The sequence below is a fragment of the Leptopilina boulardi genome, unplaced genomic scaffold (genome assembly GCF_019393585.1).
Source record: "Leptopilina boulardi isolate dan_hultmark-lab unplaced genomic scaffold, ZJU_Lbou_2.1 LbouV2_44, whole genome shotgun sequence".
NCBI classification, from domain to species: Eukaryota; Metazoa; Arthropoda; class Insecta; order Hymenoptera; family Figitidae; genus Leptopilina; species Leptopilina boulardi.
Window position 1 is genome coordinate 471,486 of NW_026137988.1, and position 25,927 is coordinate 497,412.

Here is a 25,927-nt window from a genome sequence, read left to right on the forward strand (position 1 = left end):
TTGAGTGATTAATTTTTTACTAATATTCAGTTTCATTACAAAATTGGCGAATACCATTTATTTAATGTTTTTCCATAAAGAAACACTTTTCCCAGCAAAAATAGGTACATTGTACAATATATTTGGACATCTGTATTAGAAGAAAAGTTTACTGTTTGATTATTGGCGACGGTGCATTGCAATTATTTTGTTTATAATACAATAAAAATCTGCAACTCTTGTGGTCGGATTACATTTTTTTTAACAAACTTGTACATTTGATTTCACTTCTATTTCTGTAGGTCGTTTCTAATGAACGAAGGTTTTTCTTTTATTGATAAACTTATAGTTTCTTTAGACCAAATGAATTGCAAAATGATTTGATCAAATTGCAATTAGTAATTGGTAATATTTAAAAAATGAATCATAATTGTTATAAAATTTAAAGCCTCTTTGAATCTTACTATAAGCGAAACCCACCGTACTATCAAATGTATGTTTCGATTGGACGAAAGATGTTGATTATACAATAGAAATAGGTGTATAATATAATAAAGAAGCGATATATGTAGAATACATTAAAATTCGAAGAAAACAAATCTTTGGTTGTCTTTCTGATTACCTATTGTGCTTAAATGTTAAACATTTTTGTACTGATAATATGGGTAATTATATTATTATCATATATACTGACTAAATACTTTATTCTTAGAGGAATCTTACGAAATTCAAATCACATGTTCATATCCTAATGCTCTCTCTATATATTTGTACAACGTAACTTAATATTAAAATTTCAGAACTTGACAGTTTTTCAAAACTGCAAGAAGAAACAACATTACTAAAAAATAATATAAATCGCATTAATAGGCAAAATATTTTTGTATTTTAACAACTACAATAATTATTATACTACAAAATACTGTTACAAATGCTGTAGATTCTATTACAATGCAAGCTTTTTTTTATAATCACAGGGGAGGGGAATTTTCTCAATTCCATTACAGTTAGTTTCTAAAACGTTCCTTAGATATTTTTTTGGTAAAAATTAAAAGTAAAAAGTTATCTTAAAAACGTCAATCTTAGTGTAATTAAACATAAAAAAATTGTTAACAAATTGTTTTTAAAAAAGAAGAAAAACATACACACAACACTTAATATTTAACTTTTTTTTTATTGTCATAAATAAACATATTTCATGACAAAGTTATATCGAAATCTAATAATACCTACTTATATTTACAAAGGCGTTTTATTGCAACCGTTTATTATATTAGATTGAATTCAAATAACTTTGGACCAAGATTTTTAGAGATGGTTTCATTTAAGAGGAACTGATCGATGGATTAATTATCATTAATTGAAATATACTAAAACTAAAAAGAAGTTCAGGTCATAAAGAACTTGAGACAATGTGAATGAATTTCGCTAGATATTTCGACAACCTAGTCGTAATTTTAATCCATCATTTCAACGAAACTTGATAAAATACCCAATCTTCAAAAAAAGATGGAATAAACGCGCTACTTTTTGTGTATTTCACTGGCACTGACAGCTGACTTAATACTTCCTCGAACATTTTCAAAGATTCTGGACATGATGCGCCATTACCCTATTAAAAAAGTTAATAAGTTATTTATTCAGAAAATTTCAGAAATAAAATAATTAACTATTTCGATTCTTTTGTGAATTAAAAAAGACATTGAATTTTAGATTATATTCAGATATGCGTCTTTTTTAAAAAAAATATATTACTAACGTGCGTCATGTACTTTCCAGTTGGTTTTAATACTTTGAACGACGAATTTAAAATCAATCTGATAAAATCCCAGGCATCACCATGTGGTGTTGAACTAATTGGTATGTCTGTTAAATCACCAAAGACGTAATCAAATTGTCGTCCTTCCTCTATCATGTGTGACAAAGTTTTCACACAATCGCCAACAATAATCTAAATTTAAAATGGTTTTAGATTACAATCATACACACAAAAATAAACCCTTCCATTTCATAAAGAATCCTACTTATGAATATAACATAAAATTTATTAGTTTAAATTTTCATTTAAAGGAATTTAATAGAATTTTTTCAGTCGCTTTTTTTGAATTTGTACTGAAGGGCATGAATATTGCCCAATTGACATGTGACAGAAATGTCATTTAACTGAAATGCATATGACACATGTCATTTGACCATAATGACAGGTTACAAAAATGACATTTGATATAAATGACATTTATCAAACTTGTCTTTGGACCTAAATATTCTAGCGCGAATTTAAAAATTGACCAATTACAATTTTAATAATAGCTTTTAATTGGTCAATTTTGAATTTCGCGCTAGAATATTTAGGTCAAATTACATGTTTGATAATTGTCATTTTTGTAACATGTCATTATGGTCAAATGACATGTGTGTCATATGCATTTTGGTTAAATGACATTTCTGTCACATGTCAATTGGTCAATATTCATGCACCTCATTTGTGTTAAATAGAATTAAAATTAACCCGAATTTTTATTTAACACAATTTTTATTTTCTCGAAACTTTTTATTTAGAACAATTGTAATTTAGAAGAATTATCATTCAAGCTAATTTTAAGTGAGTCAAAATTTTTACATGCCAGTATTTCCATTTCACTGAATCTTCATTTATCCAAATTCTTAAAACTCCGATTTTTCATTTAACCGAAATTGAAAATGTCCGAACATACATAATCTACATAATTATTTCAGCGCGATTTTTAATAATACTAAAAAAGCTTAATTTTTAAATTCAAAATAAAAGTTTTATATGTGAATATTAATGTCGAAATTGAGCTAAATTCTCAATAAATTGAATTTATTGAACTTACTTCATAATTATCAGTCTTTTTTTTGTCCAAGCAATCGCCACATATACTTCTCATGTATTGACTGCAGGCTTTCATGACAATGTCGTCAATCTAAAAATACACAAAAGAAATATATAAATATATACGGGGAAATGTTATTTTAAAGATAATGAAAGGAGAAAAATTCTTTAACACAAACCTCCAACATCGTCACGTGCTTTGGTTTTTCCTTTAACAACTCCCACAGTAATCCTCCATCTCCTCCTCCTAAAATAACTATTTCTTTTCCCGCATAAGTTTCTTTACCCCGTTGCATGAGCGTTTCAGTATAAATTAAATCCGCCTCTGACATATCTATGAAAAATGAAAAATTCATATAGATTTAAACATTTAATAAATATAAAAAAGTTAGTATTTTGCCAAAAATCTTCAAATTTTAGAATTTATGTAATTTTACTATTTTCAGTGAGATATTTATACACTTTTTAAATTTAGAAATACAATCGAAGTTGTAACTTTACAATTTTCGTAGTAAGAAAATAGACCCTCTTTGAAAGCGATAAAAGTACTCTATAATGTACAAGTACACAAAATTGTGATGTTATATATATTTTGTGCAAATTTACATTTTTAAAAATTAAATAAACCCACTCAAAATAGTAAATTTAAAAAACCCAGTAGTTTTTCAACTTTGAAAATGAAACAAATATAATTTTTCTCACTTTTGCATATAAAAGTAAATATACCTCAATTGTCATTTTAAAAGTAATAGTTATGATAATATTTAGATGTTGTGAATTACTTTTCGTTTTTTAATAATATTATTAATATAATATACATATGAGAGATTCTTTTTCAATCGCCCCAGCCCAAAAAGTCAATGTTCTGGGATTGGCTTCATACTTTGGTAAATTGTTGTCCTATATGATAGTAATAAATCCCTAAAATATAAACTCATTAAAAAAATATTTGTAGAAAGTAGAGGGGGTTGAAGTTTTGACCTTAAGGGTAACATTGTCATTTTCAAATCCGTATAACTATGACAAAAGTTAATGGATTTTAATTTATCTATAATGAATTTTATTGCATTTTTCACGTACTTTTCAAAAATCTATACGAAATTTAAAAAAAAATTTTTTAACCCCTTTTTTTTCAAAATCAACCCTTATTTTTCGATTTTCACCCCTTCGGGTATTTTTTTTTTTTTTTTTTTTATTTTCATTGGAAAGCTGAGGTTTTTTCCGAAGAGCTATGTAAATATGAAAATGGGACAACAATAATTTTGTGAGTAACAGAATATTAAAGTAGGCGGTGCCGATAAGGGGTGTACCTGGAGATCATCTTTGAGGATTTAGATAGGCACCTCCTAATTTAATATTATGTTTCTCACAAAATTATTGTTGTCCCATTTTCATATTTACATAGCTCATCGGAAAAAACCTCAGCTTTCCAATGAAAATAAAAAAAAAAAAAAAAAAAAAAAATACCCGAAGGGGTGAAAATCGAAAAATAAGGGTTGATTTTGAAAAAAAGGGGTTAAAAAATTTTTTTTTAAATTTCGTATAGATTTTTGAAAAGTACGTGAAAAATGCAATAAAATTCATTATAGATAAATTAAAATCCATTAACTTTTGTCATAGTTATACGGATTTGAAAATGACAATGTTACCCTTAACGTCAAAACTTCAACCCCCTCTACTTTCTACAAATATTTTTTTAATGAGTTTATATTTTAGGGATTTATTACTATCATACACGGAAAAAACAAACTAACTATTTTAGCACCAAACTGCTTTATCCTTTATTAGTATGCAATTTCGTTTACCTATTAAAGTATGAAATAATGCTTTTTTAGTTTAAAGTAAGTCCATACTAAATAAGTATAATGGTTATACTCTTTTAGTAATAGTGACGTACTTTAAAAGCATAAAGTTGATGCCCGCGAAGTACGACATATAGTCTACCTAAAATAGCAAGAGCTTCTTCCTTTTTGGTGTATAAATTCTTGCAACCTGCGTTTTGGCCACGCCTCCTTCTCCTTCCAACCATTGATATATCGATATAGGCCAAACCGCAGGTTGCAAGAATTTATACACCAAAAAGGAAGAAGCTCTTGCTATTTTAGGTAGACTATATGTCGTACTTCGCGGGCATCAACTTTATGCTTTTAAAGTACGTCACTATTACTAAAAGAGTATAACCATTATACTTATTTAGTATGGACTTACTTTAAACTAAAAAAGCATTATTTCATACTTTAATAGGTAAACGAAATTGCATACTAATAAAGGATAAAGCAGTTTGGTGCTAAAATAGTTAGTTTGTTTTTTCCGTGTATGATAGTAATAAATCCCTAAAATATAAACTCATTAAAAAAATATTTGTAGAAAGTAGAGGGGGTTGAAGTTTTGACGTTAAGGGTAACATTGTCATTTTCAAATCCGTATAACTATGACAAAAGTTAATGGATTTTAATTTATCTACAATGATTTTAATGCATTTTTCACGTATTTTTCAAAAATGAATACGAAATTAAAAAAAAAATTTTTGAAAGCTGAGGTTTTTTCCCATGAGCTATGTAAATATAAAAGTTGGACAACAATAATTTTGTGAGAAACATAATTGAGTAGCTGCCTGCAATAACTCGCCGAGCGCTTGGCCGATCGCTCTAACGCCAGTCAAACGTTCAAAAACGTGAAAAAATGAAAAATCAAAATTTTGATTTTTGAAAAGTGCAATCTTGTAGGACATAAGATGGCGCATCTTTTTTCCTTTGAATTTTTTTTTGTAGATCAAAAAATAGAGTTAATATATGCAAAACACTTAAAAATTTTATTTCACAAATTTCATTCAATTTTTAAACATAAATCATAGTATCTTTGACAAATTTCAATGAATCTTATTGAAAATTAATATACATACGTATTTAGGTCCATAGAAGACGACAACATAATCAAAAATATTAAAATCATCAATTGTTTATTTATAATTAATTGTAAATAAAGACTTGTCAATAATAATGTTTACTTACCTTTGTCGACATAAAGTGTGTGGGGAACTTCAGAGTTGAAGAAACTTCCAGTGAGACATTTGTTTATCATAATGTAAGGAAGTTTTTTGTAAAATTGAAAAACAATTTATCAACAACTTTAGAAAATATAGAACGTTTAAGAAAACATGCGCGACGCGCTAGCGAGTCTCCGCGCGGAGAATTGCAAACAAGAGTTGTAGAGGACCGAAAATACAGAAACAAATATTGTCACTACATTCTTAGAAATGTTTTTCAAATAAAATATGAGTTAATTTTATGAAAATGCAAATTAAATTTGAACAACTGTTTTTTTAATATTTACTAAATAATCAATAGTTTTAAAATATTTTGGTGCTTGTATGTACTGTTTGTGCAGTTTGCAAATAAGTTTTTTAATAATTAATATTAAGGTATATCTTTATTTTCTGTTTCTTCATTTTTTTAAGAAATTAGTATTAGTATTAATTACATATCAACAGTGATAGTATGTTGGCTCCATTTTCAAAACATAATATATCACAACATAACATAACGTCCTTCTTAACTCTTGTGTGCAATTCTCCGCGCGGAGACTCGCTAGCGCGTCGCGCATGTTTTCTTAATCGTTCTATATTTTCTAAAGTTGTTGATAAATTATTTTTCAATTTTACAAAAAACTTCCTTACATTATGATAAACAAATGTCTCACTGGAAGTTTCTTCAACTCTGAAGTTCCCCACACACTTTATGTCGACAAAGGTAAGTAAACATTATTATTGACAAGTCTTCATTTACAATTAATTATAAATAAACAATTGATGATTTTAATATTTTTGATTATGTTGTCGTCTTCTATGCACCTAAATACGTATGTATATTAATTTTCAATAAGATTCATTGAAATTTGTCAAAGATACTATGATTTATGTTTAAAAATTGAATGAAATTTGTGAAATAAAATTTTTAAGTGATTTGCATATATTAACTCTATTTTTTGATCTACAAAAAAACTCAAAAGAAAAAAGATGCGCCATCTTATGTCCTACAAGATTGCACTTTTCAAAAATCAAAATTTTGATTTTTCATTTTTTTCACGTTTTTGAACGTTTGACTGGCGTTAGAGCGATCGGCCAAGCGCTCGGCGAGTTATTGCAGGCAGCTACTCAATTTTAAAGTAGGTGGTGCCTATACCGGGTATACCTGGAGATCATCTTCGAGGATTTAGGTAGGCACCGCCTAATTTAATATTATGTTTCTCACAAAATTTTTGTTGTCCGACTTTCATATTTACATAGCTTATGGAAAAAAACCTCAGCTTTCCAATGAAAATAAAAGAAAAAAAAAATTCCCGAAGGGGTGAAAATAGAAAAATAAGGGTTGATTTTGAAAAAAGGGGTGAAATTTTTTTTTTAATTTCGTATACATTTTTGTAAAGTACTTGAAAAATGCATTACAATTCATTGTAGATAAATTAAAATCCATTAACTTTTGTCATAGTTATACGGATTTGAAAATGACAATGTTACCCATAACGTCAAAACTTCAACCCCCTCTACTTTCTACAAATATCTCGACAAATATTTTTTTAATGAGTTTATATTTTAGGGATTTATTACTATCATATAGGACAACAATTTACCAAAGTATGAAGTTAATCCCAGAACATTGACTTTTTGGGCTGGGGCGATTGAAAAAGAATCTCTCATATATATATCTACCTATATTACAAAAAGATATCGCCGCCAACGCCGCCGCCGCTGTTCCAAGACTCTGAATATAGCCGCAAGTTAAGAGAAGGGGGGTAGAAGAGAAGGGAGGGGGGACTTGCGGCTATATTCAGAGTCTTGAAACGATCTTAACCTTTAAATTTAGGGTGGGGGAGGGGGAAAGGGGAGGTGGGGAATTTCGACAATACGCTGGAATTCGCTGTACTCGCCTACCATGCAATTCACGTACCGTTCAGAAGTTGTCTCGAAAATTTTAGAGAATGGGGGTTGGCGTCACACACATATTAATATATTAATATTGTATATTGTAACTCAAGTAATAATAATTTGTTTCAAATAAATGTTTATATAAATTTGATTATTTGTATCACATATTTTTCATTGCAATGAAGAAAAGTAATAATTTTATAATATAAAAATAAATTCCAATTAAAATATTTTTAATACGATTGCACAGGCAGGGACTCAGTTCAACCTTTTCCGATTCTTCAAAGACCACTTTTTGTCTCTCCATAAATCGACTCTACACGAGTAAACTCTCCAAAATTTATTTCAATTTTTTTTACTATCCACTGACTGATTCTACCCGAAAGAATTCGCCAATTATAAATTAAAACTTACAGTTTCAGTTCCACTTTTTATCTCTTCATAAATCAACTCTTAACGAGTAAACTCTCCAAAACTTAATTCAATTTTTTTACTCTTCACTGACTGATTCTACACGGAAGGATTCTCCAACATTGAATATAAACGAAAATTTTTTGATCCATTTTTTATCTCTTCAAACATCGATTCTAGACGAATAAACTCTCCAAAACCTATTTCAATTTTTTTTTATCTCCACTGACTGATTGTACACGAAAGGATTCTCCAATCTTGAATAAAAACTTTAAGTTTAAATTCCACTTTTATCTCTCCACAAATCGACTCTACATGAGTAAACTCTCCAAAACTTAATTCAATTTTTTTACTCTACACTGACTGATTCTACACGAAAGGATTCTCCAGTCTTGAATAAAAACTTACAGTTTCAGTTCCACTTTTTATCTCTTCATAAATCAACTCTACACGAGTAAACTCTCCAAAACCCATTTCAATTTTTTTTTACTCTCCACTGACTGACTCTACATGAAAGGATTCTCCAATCATCAATAAAAACTTGAATTTCTAGTTCCACTTTTTATCTCTCCATAAATAGACTCTACACGAGGAAACTCTCCAAAATTTATTTCAATTTTTTTTACTCTCCGCTGACTGATTCTACACCAAAGGATTCTCCAATCTTCAATAAAAACTAAAAATTTTTTATTCATTTTTTACCTCTTCAAACATCGACTCTACACGAGTAAACTCTCCAAAATTTATTTCAATTTTTTTTACTATCCACTGACTGATTCTACCCGAAAGAATTCGCCAATTATAAATTAAAACTTACAGTTTCAGTTCCACTTTTTATCTTTTCATAAATCAACTCTTAACGAGTAAACTCTCCAAAACTTATTCCATTTTTTTACTCTCCGCTGACTGATTCTACACCAAAGGATTCTCCAATCTTCAATAAAAACGAAAATTTTTTGATTCATTTTTTATCTCTTCAAACATCGACTCTACACGAGTAAACTCTCCAAAACCTATTTCATTTTTTTTATCTCCACTGACTGATTCTATATGAAAGGATTCTCCAATCTTGAATAAAAACGAAAATTTTTTGATTTATTTGTTATCTCTTCAAACATCGATTCTAGACGAATGAACTCTCCAAAACCTATTTCAATTTTTTTTTATCTCCACTGACTGATTGTACACGAAAGGATTCGCCAATCTTGAGAATTAAGTTTTGGAGAGCTTACTCGTATAGAGTCGATTTCTGGAGCGATAAAAAGAGGAACTAAAACTTTAAGATTTTATTAAATATTAGCCAATCCTTACGCGTAGAATCAGTCAGTGGAGAGTAAAAAAACTTAAATTAGATTTTGGAGAGTTTATTCATGTAGAATCGATGTTTCAAGAGATAAGAAAAGGATCAAAAAATTTTCGTTTTTATTCAAGATTGGAGAATCATTTCGTGTAGAATCAGTCAGTGGAGAGTAAAAAATATTGAAATGGGTTTTGGAGAGTTTACTCGTGTAGACTCGATGTTTGAAGAGATAAAAAATGAATCAAAAAATTTTCGTTTTTATTTAAGATTGAAGACTCCTTTCGTGTAGAATAAGTCAAAGGAGAGTAAAAAAAATTAACTATAATAATTTCCGTATTCATTCATTCATTCCGTCTGTCCACACTTGAAGTTAGTCGTATTTTGTTCCTTTTGTTTTTCTAAAATTTTGACAATTCTTGATTTCGTAATATTTTATGGTTAACACGACGGATATTTTTATTCATCGTCATTAATTAAGTCATATACTTGTAAGTGACAGTTTAAAGTAAAAAAAAAATATTGTTCATTGTGTGCAGCACCAGTATATTTCCTACTTGGTATTTATAGAAAAAAAAGTTTCAATTATAATATAATTTTTATTATTATTTATAAATTTATTATATTATATATACATTTTTTTAAATATAATGATTATTACAGATAATTAGAACATCTTAACTTATAATTATTATTTATCTTTCATTATTTTTTCATTATTCATTATTATTTATTATAAATTATTATTCATAAATTTATTATTATTAATTTGTTTTTATTATTAATTATTAAATTGTTATATTTTTTTATCTATAAACAATATAAAAATAGTTTGCTTTTTTAAAAAATTTTCAATTTGATTTTAATTTTTAATTTAAGTTTAAAGTTTAAAACATTAAAAATTTTTTTTAGGTTTTATTTTTTCAAAATTTTTAAATATTTTTTAATTGCTTAATACTTTTTAAAATATAATTAATAATTTTCTGTTAATTTAAATTTCTTTCTGATTACATAATTTTTTAATATTTATTAATTATCAGTTAATTAAATTTTTTGAAAAAAAACATAAATTTAAAATTTTCATTTGCAACGAAATATTTATAGAAAATACAAAAAAATATTTAGCATAAGCATAACTAATTTTTTGTAATTTGAAAGATTATAAAAAATTCATCGACCATTGACTTCATCAAAAATATTTATTTCTAAAATTTTAATATTTATATTTTAAAATTTTTACTTAAATTTATTTATTTATATAACATCAAACTCATTTTTTTCTGTGTATAAATAAATGATAACGTGAAAATTAGAAATATACCTATTATTAATTTAATACTCCACTTATGCAGAATTATTATTATTATTGTTATTATTATTAATATTATTATTATTTTAAAATAACCATTGCATCCAAAGTTGGACGCGCGCTTACGCGCGTGTAATTTTGCTAGTTGAAATAAATTTTGGAGAGTTTACTCCTGTAGAGTCGATGTTTGAAGAGATAAAAAATGGATCAAAAAATTTTAGTTTTTATTCGAGATTGGAGAATCCTTTCGTGTAGAATCAGTCAGTGGAGAGTAAAAAAAAATTGAATTAAGTTTTGGAGAGTTTACTCGTTTAAAGTCAATTATGGAGAGATAAAAAGTGGAACTCGAACTTCAAGTTTTTATTGATGATTGGAGAATCCTTTCATGTAGAATCAGTCAGTGGAGAATAAAAAAAATTGAAATGGGATTTGGAGAGTTTACTCGTGTAGAGTCGATGTTTGAAGAGATAAAAAATGAATAAAAAATTTTTAGTTTTTATTGAAGATTGGTGAATTCTTTCGTGTAGAATCAGTCAGTGGAGAGTAAAAAAAATTGAAATGGGATTTGGAGAGTTTACTCGTGTAGAGTCGATGTTTGAAGAGATAAAAAATGGATTAAAAAATTTTCGTTTTTATTCAAGATAGGAGAATCCTTTGGTGTAGAATCAGTCAGCGGAGAGTAAAAAAATGGAATAAGTTTTGGAGAGTTTACTCATGTAGAATCAATGTGTGGAGAGATAAGAAATTGAAATAAAATTTCAAATTTTTATTTAAGATCGAAGAATCCATTCGTGTAGAATCGGTCAGTAGAGAGTAAAAAAATTGTATCAAGCTTTGGAGAGTTTCTCTGCGTAGAGTCAGTTCGCGTAGGATTCTAACTTTGTAATTTATTTAGTTTTGTAGAGTTTTGCTGTGTAGAGTCAGTCTGTGAAGAATCAAATATCTAACCCCTTTTTACTTATTATATTATACAGTAACTCTGTGTAGAGTCCGTCAGGTGAGAGTAAGATTGCGTTTAGAGTATTCATTTGTATAATCCACCACGTAAAATCGGTCTTTGAAGAATCGGAAAAGGTTGAACTGAGTCCTTGCCGATTGCACACACAAAAATAGCATTGGTAAAAATGACTGAAAATGTGTCGTTAAAAAAAAGCAGTTAAAAATACCATATTCAGAACCATTTAAACTAAACTCAGACAGTTGGTGGTACTAAATTTTAGTAGTCAATTTCAACTATAGTTAAAATTACTAATATTTGTAGTTGAAATAACTGTCATGTGATTTTAAATGGCTTTACAACATTTCAATAGTTAAAACTACTGTTAGAAATCGTTATTTTTAGGATTTGTGCAGATGAAAGAAACATTTCTTATTAGTTGCAGAAAAAAATTTGATTTACTGTTTTCATGTAGTTAAAATAAGTGTTGAAAATAGTTAGTTTTATGATTTATGTAGTTGAAGAAACCATTTCTTCCTAGATGCAGTAAAACCATTAGACTTACTGTTGTATGTAATTAAAATAAGTATTAAAATTAGTTATTTTTATAATTTGTGTAGTTGAAAGAATGTCCTCAAATATCATGCAAGCCATCTTAGCATCTTAGTTAGATGGTTAAGTTGTCGGCTTGCGAATGCTAGGGTCGTGCGTTCAATCCCCAGCGTTTAGGGATTTTTCTCTGTTAGGTATACAAAAATTAAATAATATAAGGCATATATTAACGAAAGTAATAGGGGAGAGGGTGAAAAAATGGATCTCAATACTAATATTAATAATAATAATTTTACTACTTTAAATAGTTTTTTTTTACTAAATTTTACAGTTGATTTAACGTGTTTTACATAGTTGTCTCAATTAGTTTTTGTTAATAGGCGCCTCCTAGAACTAGGAGAAATAGTTAAAATTTAGTCAAATTTACCATGAATTTTTTTGAGTGTATAATCTTTAAAACTACCGTGTGGTGTACTTTTACACTACGAGATGTAAATTAACAAATTTTAAAAGTAAAATTCCCCATTCTAGATGCTGTTATATTGTTTTATGTACTTATGCCACTTTCACAGTAGGTAAGATTTTGGACCTACATATAGAAAGTGTTAATGTTACAAGAAATATTTTTTACGGTGTTTTTGCAATATTTGTTAACGTTATTTAATGCAAAAAATATATATTTACAAAGTATGAAGCAGAATATAATTATTGAAATAATTATTTGGTATTTAATAATAGGTGACCCCATTGTAGACCACGAACCTTCAAAACAAGAAAAATGTATCAAGTTCCAAAAACTTCAAATTTTTCTATTTAATCACAATATAATCTTAATAGAATGTGTGCATTGTGTAGAAAAGAGTCCAAACTTTATGGTAATACCAAAAAGTGTTCAAAAATTTGTAAAATTGACATATTCCCAAGTGCGAAAACCAACATAGTCCAATACTGGCTCAATATTGGCAAAGTTGGCCCCGAGCTTTGTCAGACAATATTGGGCCGCTTTTTGTGGTGCTAATTGTCGTTGGACGTTGGCTGTCAGTCCTCGGCAGATATTATTGGCTTAATAATTTCTACCATGAGTGGCCCAAGTATTATCAAAATTAAAAAATTATAATTATTAATTAATTAACTAATTAATTTATGATACATTCATAACATCTATCCTGACAATAAACGCAATCATGTATAAACATTTGAAAATATCTAACACTCGCGAGGACCAAACTCGCAACCTAACTCATCAAAGTCTAACACGCTAATTTTATTTTTTTTTATTTTTTATATAAACAGCAAATATACATATGAAAAGAAATAACGTAATAAATTGAAGAAAGAACGTTGTAAACAGTAATTAATAATTTCAACTAGCAATATTAAACGCGCGCCAAATTGAGTATTTAATTGTTTGTTATAAAGAAATTAAAGATTAATATTATCAATAATAATTTAAATTTATTAGAATATTATTTCATATTAAATGATAATAATGAAAATTATTATTATATGTTATTAAATTATATATAAAATTGAATTATTTTCCAAATTTTCAATTTAAAATTCAATTATTTACCAAGTTTTCAATTTAAAATTAAATAAAATTCAATTATTATACAAAATTTCAAATTCAAAATCAAAGAAAATTTAATTTTTTCCCAAAATTTCAATTCAAAATCTTTTAAAATTCAATTATTTTCCAAATTTTCAATTTAAAATCAAATAAAATTCAATTATTACCCGAAATTTTAATTCAACATCAACTTAAATTAAATTATTATCAAAAATTTCAATTAAAATTCAATTATTTTCCAAAATTTCGAGTCAAAATTAATTATTATCAAAATTTTCAATCAACAATCAACTAAAATTAAATTATTTTCAAAATTTTCAATTTAAAATTCAATTATTTACCAAGTTTTCAATTTAAAATGAAATAAAATTCAATTATTTTTTAAAATTTTTATTCAAAATTAATTATCGAAATTTTCAATTAAAAATGAACTTAAATTAAATTATTATAGAAAATTTCAATTAAAATTCAATTATTACCCGAAATTTCAATCCAAAATCAACTTAAATTAAATTATTATCCAAAATTTCAATTAAAATTTAATTATTTTCCAAAATTTCGAGTCAAAATTAATTATTATCAAAATTTTCAATCAGCAATCAACTAAAATTAATTATTTTCAAATTTTCAATTAACAAACAACTAAAATTAAATTAATTTCAAATTTTTAATTTAAAATTCAATTATTTACCAAGTTTTCAATTTAAAATAAAATAAAATTCAATTATTTTTTAAAATTTCTATTCAAAATTAATTATCGAAATTTTCAATTAAAAATGAACTGAAATTAAATTATTATCGAAAATTTCAATTAAAATTCAATTATTTCCCAAAATTCCAATTCAAAATCAATGAAAATTCAATTATTTTCAAAATTTTCAATTCAAAATCAAGTAAAATTCAATTATTTTCTAAATTTAATTATTTTCTAAAATTTCAATTCAAAATTAATTATCAAAATTTTCAATCAAAAATCAACTAAAAATGAATTATTATAATTAAAAATTACTTGAAGTTCAATTAATTTCAAAAATCTAAATTTTAAATCTTTGAAAATTCAATTAAATTTAAAAAATGCTTTCCAAAAATTGTTTGATAAATTATTTTTAGTTCTGTAAAATTTAATTATTGTTTGAAAATTAACAATATCTTTTGAAATTTAATTATTTCTAAAAATTTCAACTTTAACCCTTCGAAAAGTATTATTTAAAAAAAAAATTTTTTTATTTAAAAATCTGTAAAATATTTTTGTTAAAATAAAAAAAATCGACTTTTTTTCGGAATATAAATCGACTAAAACGACTTTTTTTCTGTCTTTAAGTTGATCCAAGGCCTGTGTTTTTATAATTAATATTTAATAAGTATTCATTGGCCCCTGGTACCTTAAAAATAAATTTATAAAAATAAATTTTGTCAAATTACTATCTTGTACGAAATTTCCTAGCGCATCTTTTTTCTCATCATAAAATTTTTTGTATTTGTATACAATTTTTCAATCAATATACAACTTTAAAAAAAAAATTCGTTTCTAAATGTTGTGTACTTCAGCTTCGTGAATTGAATTTTTGAATTTGGAATTTTAAAGAAACTTATTCCGAAATTTGGAAACACAATTATATAACTTTGGCAAAAATAAATATTTATTTGAACCAAATTAGTTTTATTTGAATTAAATAGGTAGGTATTTATTATTATTATTATTATTATTATTATTATTATTTTAATATTATTATTTTTATTTTATTTAATATTTTAGTATTTTTTTTTAAACACTCGATTACTTAACTATTATCAAATAAATATTTATTTGAGCCAAATAATTTTTATTTGAATTATATACATTGTATTTGAACCAAATAATTTCTGTATTTAAAATAAATACCATTTAATCGATTCAAATAATAATTATTTTATTATTTGAAGACTTTCTTCAGACGAATTTCTAATTTTCTGAATTATTATTTTAAAAAAAATCCAATTAATCGAATTTCTATCATAGAAAATTGTTAATTAAATAAATTTTTATTTTACAGTTTTTTTTTAATTTCGTCGAATTTAAAATTTAAATAATTGTTAGACGTCAATTCAATGACGTTCTTTAAACATTTTATCATTTCTCAATTTTTTTTAATTACTTAGTTTACATTTTCTAAAAAAAAATATGTTAACTATCTTTAGGTAAAATTTATTTAATAATTGTTTATGAAATAAAATTTTTTTAATTTTGTATCTTATATTTATAATAAAAATTTCAGTTTCTGAAAAGGACGACTGTGTCGTTTAAACGTAAAGAATAGTTTTTTTTATTCATTTTAATTCTGACTCGGAGTGATCGATATATCATCATGTTTATTATTTAATGCTGCTGAGTGATAAATTCTAAATAATATTATTAAATAATTATTATTTGTTTGTATTTTTATTACAAAGAATGATTTAAAAAGAATTTTTATAATTTTTTTAATTTGTTATTTTATTTTTAATTTTATTTTTTATTATATAATTTATTTTAATTTTATTTTTCATTAGGTATTTAATATTTAATTTATTATTTTATTATTTGCACGAATCTAATAATTTTATAATTTTTAATAATTAAAATCACGAAAATACGACCGCACAAATGACAATGTCAAAAAAACATTGAAAAATTTTAACCAACACAAAATAATGTCAAACAACACATTTAAAAAAAACAAAAGACCTATAACAAATACTAACTTCAGGTGTGGACAGAATGAACGAAAGATATTCACGATTATTATATGTAATTTATCCAAACGGGTCAGTATGCATGACCACTCGCCGAATTCTACATTCAACATACATACATATAGCACAATAGCGAATTATAAAATTTTTTAATTATATTAATTAAATTGCAAATATTATACCTCACAACTTATTCCCAAAAAGCACACAAGGTGAAAAACGCGGAATTGACTTTATTTATTGATACAAATTCAGGCAGATAAATTTAATGACATTATTATTTATTTTCAGAATCCGTGCCATACGCACATAATTTCTAGAGGTGTGCAAAAAACTCGAATTTCGAGTCGAGTCGAGTCCGAGCTTGGCTCGAGGTATCGAGTACTTGAATTTTTCGAGCACTCGAGTGAATTCGAGTACTCGCATACAGTTGAGTACTCGAAAATTCCGAGTATTTGAATGAATTCGACCATTCGAGTAAATTAGAGAACTCCAAATTTTCGAGTACTCAAGTGATTTCGAGCACTCGAAGTTTTCGAGTTCTCGAATGAATTCGAGTATATTAAAAGTTAAATTTTTATTGTTTTGCAAAAATTACTAAATTAATCAATTCAACAGATAAATGAATGACTACATATTTGAAATTACAAAATTACTCGAGTGATCGAAGTTACTCGAGTACTCGAAATATTCGGGTACTCGAAATCGTTGGAGTACTAGAAAATTTTCGAGTTTTTTATACAGTTCGGCTCGAGCTCGAATTAATAATGCTCGACTCGGCTCGACTTGAAAAACGAAAAGCTCGCAAAATCTCGATCGAGTTTCGAGCTTTTTGCACACCACTAATACATACATGAGGCATTTTACGTGTAATGTCCGAAGTTAAAAAATTAATTTCTCGAAAAGAAGGGAAACTTGAGGAAATTTCCCTGGCATCGCCTACTATTTGAATTTTTGCTGTCTATAAATGCAATAAAAAAAATGTTGGCAGGTATGGTTTTTGAAGGTTTTTTCATGCTCTTTTCAATGGTGAATTTTGTTTTTAAAGATTTTTGAATTTTAACCTTGATTTTCTATAATTAAACATAAATTTGCTATTTTCACAAAATCGGTCCGTTTTTTTAAAATAAATAATTACAAACGAAAGCTGAGGTTTTTTTCCGATCTGTATATAAATTTTCAGAATGCCAACGGTGGTCAGGAAGAGATTTTAAATGAAGTGAAAATGTAGAGAAAATCTGTTTACATAGGTTTATTGCATACATAAAAACGAAACAAAATCACTTTTACCTCTTTATCTGATCATTTACGAATTTTACAGCACTTTAAAAATTCTATTTTTCAAAGAATGTGAAAATTGACGCTATGTCAAAATGTTGTGATATATATGTTAAACTTTACATTGAGTTTATTCAAAAGATAATTAAAGTGATTTGTAAAACAGGAAAATACCCAGCAAACACGTTCTATAATTGTTCTATTAAAATTAACGAACATTGTTCTAGAACAATTGTGCAATTAAAAACATGTAGCAGTTATAGAACCAAATGGTAAGAGAGTTCTAGAACAATGTTCCTAATATGTTACATACTTGTTCTATTTGTTTGTTCCAGAACTGTTCTTATAGATATAAGTTCCATAAGTGTTATAGAACATTTAAGTCACAAATGTTCTAGTTTTGTACTTTTTTTGTTCTAGAATTGTGATATAACAATATTATGTCACCTTTCTAGAACAATATCCTCTTTTTGTTATAGAATAAATCCGGGAATTTGTTCTTAAATTATTCTGTAACAAATGTTCTAAAAGAGTTCTAAAACATAGATGTCACAAATGTTCTAGAAATTTTGTTCCGCTTCTGCTCTAGAACTGTGCTGAAAAACTATTACATGACATTTCTAGAACAGAATGCTTGTCTTATTCTAGAAATTATTATTAATAACTATCTGTTCTAGAATTATAACATTATGTCAAGTCTACAAATGTTCTGTAATACTTCAGTCACAAATGTTCTGTAATACTTCAGTCACAAATGTCATTAAATGTTTGATCCTTTTTGTTGTAAGATTCCTATTTGAATTTTTTTTTCATTAATAATGCCTTGCAATGTAATTTTGTCAATTTTTATGTCAACATCAATTTTTTTAATATTTTAATATTATATAACATAGAATTTTAATAATATTGGATATTATAATTGTAAGAGGATAAAGTGAGATGCAAACACAAAACGCACTACAATGCATGTCATTTTTACGTGTTTCGCGTATGCAACATGCGTTATCTTCTCAATGAAGAGACGATCAATGGACCAGAAAAATGGACGCGCGCGTTAAGCAGCTAGTTTAGTTTATATCGATTGTAATTATTTGTATAATTTTTATATATTTGTGCTGTTCGTTAAGAACGCGTTCCTTTAAATATCTCGAAATCTCTCAAATTGCAAGTACGGACTTTCTTCATCAGGACGGCAGTATAAATGTCTATAAAAACATTTGTATGTTTCTTTTAAAATCTTAATGTGCAGGGACTAATAATCTTTAAAAAAGTTAAACATCACTTAATAGAACTAAAGTTAGACACTGGAGAAGTGTACCATTTCTGCAATTATATCTTGATAACAAAAATGCTGAACTAAAGGATTTTAGGGAATATTTGTTTAAGGAAATGTTAAAAGAAAAAAAAATTAAACATTTTTAAACTTACTTTGCAATTCGTCCAGAACTAAAAGATTTCCTAGAGATTTGGAGTGTACAATTTGTACCTTTTGGTATGGTGATCTGGCTTCGAATACCAAATGGTCGATGTCATATTCGAGTAATCTCTCATCTGAAAAATCATACAATAGTGCAGTTTTACACAAATCTTTTGTCTCTTATCACCTATTAAAAAAATAATTAAATATTCATAATGATATAAGAATAATAATAAAAGAGAAGAAAAACTAACAAATGCATGCCATAAGTGTGCGATATTAAAACAGGTGCAATTTTGTGGAAAACTATTAATAATAATTTGAAAATAATGGCAGACGATTAAATTTACAAAAAGGATATATTATATGAATTTGTTTTCTTTCAAACAGGGAAATTAATTAGTTCAAAAAGATTTTTATTTTAACTCTAAAAATCGTTAAATCAAATGATTTTTATATACATATTAACATTAAGGTAGTATTACACTTTTTTATACCGACCAAAAAATTTATTTTTTTAATTTTCGTGTTCCAAATCAACTTACTAATGCAATCCCAAAGTACCAAATCAAAATTCGAAAAAATAAAAGTTACACAACTGAATGAAGCGCAGTGTGTCTATGAAACCTCCAACATTCACGTTTTTATTTAAAAAAAACAAGTGATATTAGTTTATTTAAAAATTGTTATACGCACCATTCGAAAGAGCGGTTTTTGATACATAAGAAATGTTTATTGCAAAACTTGTTTCCATAAAGTTTAAGTTCTAAAATACAGAGTCAAACTTTGATAAAAATTTCTACATTTGGGAGTTAAATTTTTAAACGCGTTTTTCTCAAAACACTGTTTTTAAAACTGGCGGAGTGGATAACTCGAATTCTAATAAACCGATTTAAACAAAAAAAAAAAAATGAGGCAACACTCGCACTGAAATAGAGGGTTCCGTACTCGAAGCGAACTTATTTGATATAAAAGCAAATGATTAAAAAATATAAGTTTTATATGTCCAATAATGTAGAGGAGAGAGGGGAGTTGTGCCTCGTGGGGAGTCGTGATCCACCTTAATTTTTTTATTATTGCAATTAATATATCAAATTTCAACTATTGGCATATTCTTTTCTCGTTAAGAACTAATTTTTTAAGTGGTACCCGTGATCTTTGGAAGCATTTTTCATGTCTTTACGGATAGTAAGTTAAAAATTTTTTCTAAAAGTTTTTTGTCTCCTTACTCGGAAAAAATTAGTCGCGGTTTTTATCGACTTTGTAAAAGACTCTCGGATATATTGGAAAGTGTTTAACTTTTTAAAATCACTCAGTTCTAAAAATCACAAAGAAGTAATTCAAAAAATAGAATACATTCGAAGAGAATTTAGAAAACGTGTTCTAAACTTTCAGCGACAGTCGAGGAAAATTACGAACCTAAAATTTGCTCTACAGTGTTCTAAAGTTTCACCAACAGTCGCGGAAAACAAAACTCTAAACCGACCAATTAAAAAAAATTCTCTTAATTCTTCTTTATTTTTTCTTTATTATCCCTTATAATTAATTATTACTACATCCCAGGTGCGAATTTAGGCTGGCTGCCAGAGTTGGATGGTTGGGCCTAGGTTGGCCTAACTTTGGCAAGCGAAGTTTGGTAACCAAAGTTTGTCCAACCTGGGTATTTACAAGTAACCAAGGTCGGGCCAACTTTGCATGCCAACTATGGCATGCTGAGTAAAGCCAACCGTTGGCCCAACTTGAACCAGAGTTGGGCCAACCGTCGCAAAACTTCGGGAAACATGGTTTAAAAGACTTAAATGCTTCGGTTGGCCAAACTCTGGGTGAAGGTTGGCCCGACCGTCGTCAAAACTTCGGCAAACGTAGTTTAAAAGACTTAAACGCTATGGTTGGCCAAACTCTGGGTGATGGTTGGCCCGACCGTCTTCAAAACTTCGGAAAACGTAGTTTAAAAGACTTAAACGCTATGGTTGGACAAACTCTGGGTGATGGTTGGCCCGACCGTCATAGTGTTACAATAACTTCGCGTCTTTTTTCCGCTACTAGGTTTCTAAAAAGTCGTTGACTTTTTTCTAGAATTTCCTTTAAAATCGTGGAGTATTTCTAAAACTCCGTAAAATATTTTATAATATCCGAGAGTCTTCGATTAGTCGCCTAAAATTTACGCGACTAATTTTTCCCATGTATGTTTAGATCACTTCCACTAATATTTTCAAATTGTCATCAATAAATGAAATTAATTGCCTACACGGAAAAACTTTATTCAAGAATCATTCCTAAATTTGTTCAGGAACTGAGGATATGAGAAAAATTCTGCAAAATTTACAGAAAAATACAAAAATCATTGAAGAAAATACTTGTATTTTTATTATGACATTGGAAGACTTCTTGTTAATGCCGCGATCGGAATATCTCAGTCACTGGGCGTTGAAAGTTTCTTGAACTGTTTTAGAAGACACAGTACAGTAACAAAGCACTAGGCAGGGATTGGTTGCGTCAAATACGTTTCCAATGTATAATACCATAAGCTGCTAAGGTAGCTGAGAGATGTAAAGCGGAGTTTTTGGACTCTCGAGGACGTGGGATCGAGTCCTCTCAGAGTAAATTTTTTTTCTCGCAAACGTGAAAATTTATTCTAAAACAAGTTCAAGACTTTCTGTAGTGAGTTTAGGAAGTTGTCTTGAATTTCTCTACAATTCTTATAGAAATACTGCTTAGAATTTTTCAAAGAAAATATAAATAAGATTTCTTAAATTATTCTCATATCCTCAGTTCCTGAACAAATTTAGGAATGATTCTTGCACAAAGTTTTTCCGTGTAGTTTAATTCAATTATTTTAAAAATGATTTAATTTTATCTAAAGTATATAAAATTAATCTTTTATTATCTTTTTTATTACTTTATTTTATGTAAGTTATCTTACTTTTTCACATTTCATAACTTAAATAAGGAATATTCTAAAAAATATGTCTTTTTCTTCAATTTTCAACGGTGGAGCACAACTCCCTACTCTTTTTGAAAAGTCATAAAACCTGTATTACAATTTTGTAAAAGATTTTAAAAAAATGTTCCTCTTCGTATCACTTACATTATTGGACATACAAAACTTATATTTTTAAACATTTGATTTTATATCAAATAAGTTCGCTTCGTGTACGGAACCCTCGATTTTAGTGCGAGTGTAACCGCACTTTTCTGATTTTATTTAAAGAAAAATATTTAGATTTGAATGGAAAAAGATATGATTTTTTCTAAAATTATCATTTTTCTTTAAAACTTTGATAAAAATTAATCAACTTCAATCGTGCTCAATATATTTTTCCTGTAATTTTCATGCAAAAATACACTTGAGGCATTCTTTGTCAACGCGGACACCCCCCTCTCGCCCAAATTCTTTTCATTTTAAATTCATGTTTAATGTCTTAAATTTTAGTTAAAGGAATATACTTTTGAAATCTGAGTGGCATATTTCCAAATACAAAGGGCTAAAAAGGCCTCAAACATTACATTTTGGATTGTTCAAAATGAATTAGAGTAACTTTTTATTACCAATTTAAAGAATAACCTTTATATTGGATCCTATATTTTGTTTTTGGATATATGCCACTCAGATTTCAAAAGTATATTCCTTTAACTAAAATTTAAGCCATTAAACATGAATTTAAAATGAAAAGAATTTGGGCGAGAGGGGTGTCCGCGTTGACAAAGAATGCCTCACTTCTATACTAAATATAAACTGTCTGGGTTGAGTATTGTGTGCGCTAGGGGGATTAAACGTTTTTTCTCGAAATTTTTTATTTTTCCTTGACAACGCTATGTAAACCGATCCCAATCATGTTTGCAATATTTTTCCTGTAATTTTCACGTAAAAATACATAAGTGTACCAAATTTGAGCTCTTTATTTTAAAAGATATGGCTGCTAGGGGGGCTACATAGTCATTTTTAGTAAAAATTCATGGTTTTTTCTTGACAACGCTGTGATAATCAATTCCAATCAGGTTCGCTATATTTTTCCTGTATTTTACACGCAAAACTACATATGAGGCAAAATTCCTGAAATGTCCGAACAAAAAATTAAAAGTTCTCGAATTTAATCCATACTTTTCTAAAATGCTGTTATTGTTGGTGAAAGTCTAAAAATCAATTATTATTGAATTTAACAAAATAGTTTTTGAATTACAACGTTTTTAATTTTTGAATTTAAAAAAAAAAAATTTTTTTTCAATGTACAATATTTATAAGTAGAAAACATAAAAGTTAACATATATATAATGATTTTTAAAGCTTTTTTGCCAAGCTACACGCTGATAATAAAATTTTTTTTTTAAATAACATTTGACCTTGAAATTCAAGGTCAAAATGTTAATTTACGTTTATCTCAAATCGGATTTTTTAAAATTATTTTTAACTATCTCAATGGAAAGCTTGACTAATTTCCTACAAAACATGTAATTTTCAGAGTGGGATCTTTTAAAGTTTTTGAGATATTAATTAATTAATTAATTAATGTTTATAACAAATCAAATATTTTACAAACGAATAAAGTTACCGTAATTCTGAAGTTAGTAATTGAAAGTTAACGTAATTCCGCATCCAACGAGCCCTATATGAAGTATTTTGGATAAGTAAATTGTTAATAAACAATTAGTTAACATTGCAATTGTTTATTAACAATCTACTTATCCAAAATACTTCATATAGGGCTCGTTGGATGCGGAATTAGCTTAACTTTCAATTGGTTAGTTGAGATTTACGATAACTTTATTTGTTTGTAAGATATTTCATTTTTTATTGTTATTTAACTAAAATTGAACAAAAATACCTCATATAGGGCTTTTGGATGCTTGTTGTTAGTAAAAAATAAAATATTTTACAAACAAATAAAGTTATCGTAAATCTCAACTAACCAATTGAAAGTTAAGCTAATTCCGCATCCAACGAGCCCTATATGAAGTATTTTGGATAAGTAGATTGTTAATAAACAATTGCAATGTTAACTAATTGTTTATTAACAATCTACTTATCCAAAATACTTCATATAGGGCTCGTTGGATGCGGAATTACGTTAACTTTCAATTACTAACTTCACAATTACGGTAACTTTATTCGTTTGTAAAATATTTGATTTGTTATAAACATTAATTAATTAATTAATTAATATCTCAAAAACTTTAAAAGATCCCACTCTGAAAATTACATGTTTTGTAGGAAATTAGTCAAGCTTTTCATTGAGATAGTTAAAAATAATTTTAAAAAATCCGATTTTGAGATAAACGTAAATTAACATTTTGACCTTGAATTTCAAGGTCAAATGTTAATTAAAAAAAAAAAATTTATTAACAGCGTGTAGCTCGGCAAAAAAGCTTTAAAAATCATTATATATATGTTAACTTTTATGCATTCTACTTATAAATATTGTACATTGAAAAAAAATTTTTTTTTCAAAAGTCAAAAATTAAAAACGTTGTAATTCAAAAACTATTTTATTAAATTCAATAATAATTGATTTTTAGACTTTCACCAACAATAACAACATTTTAGAAAAGTATGGATTAAATTCGAGAACTTTTATTTTTTTGTTCGGACTTTTCAGGAATTTTGCCTCATATGTGTACCAAATTTTAGCCCTCTAGATAAATTCGTGTGGTCGCTAGGGAGGGGGGGGGGGGGGGTACACAATTTTTTAAAAACCAATATTAATACACGCAGAGAAATAGATGGTAAAAACTTATGATATTAAGATGGTAAAAAGTAGATGTTATCCGGTACTATCATTATGCCACTCGGTACGATCAAAGATGTTACAAAAAGTATGGTTATGTTACCCATTTCAATCAAGATGTTATCTGGATTTTAATTGATATAATCTAAATAGCTGTCCATATATATGTAAGATCAAATATGATACCTGGTACTATCTAGATAGTACCCCGTACCATCTATTTCTCTCCGTGTAGGGTTGCAAACCCATTTTTTTAAATCGATGCCATTTTCTTATTTTTTAAAATTTTTATCAAATGTCCAAATTTTGTTTGGTCTTGACTTCAGTGCCTTCTGGTGACCAAACCGATCCAATAAAAAATTTGTTGTTTATTTTTTCTTGAAGGTCTCTAATGTTAAGAAAAAAATTTCGTTCTTCTAAATAAAGTAAGTAATAAGCAACAAAATTTTTCTTTTTTGACACCGTTTTTTATTGCTTGAAAAGTGTAATACCACCCTGATACTATACCTACTAAACTAATAGCTAAAGTACTAATGATTTCTAATATCAGTGTTATATAAATTCGTTCGTGCAAATTGGAGGCGAGCATTACTTAACGAGTCCAAGTTTGCAAAAAAAGTATACCAGAATCTCTGAATAATTTGCTCAAATAATAAAAGTTTGTACATTATGTTTATCTTGTAAAAAATAAAATGTCAAAGAAAAAATTCGATTAATAAAGAAAGAAACACAGTTAAAAATAATATATGATAAAAAAAATATGAGTTTCAAAAATATTAAAAAATAAAAACAAAAATTAGGAAAAATTGCACTGTAAAAAATACAAAAATTTTACAATTTGAAATAGTAAAATTACATTTTAGAATTTATGTAATTTTACTATTTTCAGTGAGATATTTATACACTTTTTAAATTTAGAAATACAATCGAACTTGTAACTTTACAATTTTCGTAGTGGTAAAAG

The 25,927-nt window shown here is 27.0% G+C and overlaps 1 protein-coding gene across 2 annotated transcripts in view; it reads right to left on the reverse strand.

The window, feature by feature from the left end:
- The window catches only part of LOC127289521 (spermine synthase), a 51,765-nt gene continuing 25,838 nt past the window's right edge, over window positions 1-25,927 (reverse strand). For both annotated transcript variants that reach the window (XM_051317503.1, XM_051317502.1), the window contains exons 4-8: window positions 19,252-19,374; window positions 3,013-3,167; window positions 2,835-2,924; window positions 1,739-1,930; window positions 1-1,591 (exon numbers count right to left, since the gene is read on the reverse strand). In XM_051317503.1, coding sequence (XP_051173460.1) covers window positions 1,445-1,591; window positions 1,739-1,930; window positions 2,835-2,924; window positions 3,013-3,167; window positions 19,252-19,374 — 707 coding nt within the window. In that variant the 3' untranslated portion in view covers window positions 1-1,444. The remainder of the gene's footprint in view (window positions 1,592-1,738; window positions 1,931-2,834; window positions 2,925-3,012; window positions 3,168-19,251; window positions 19,375-25,927) is intronic.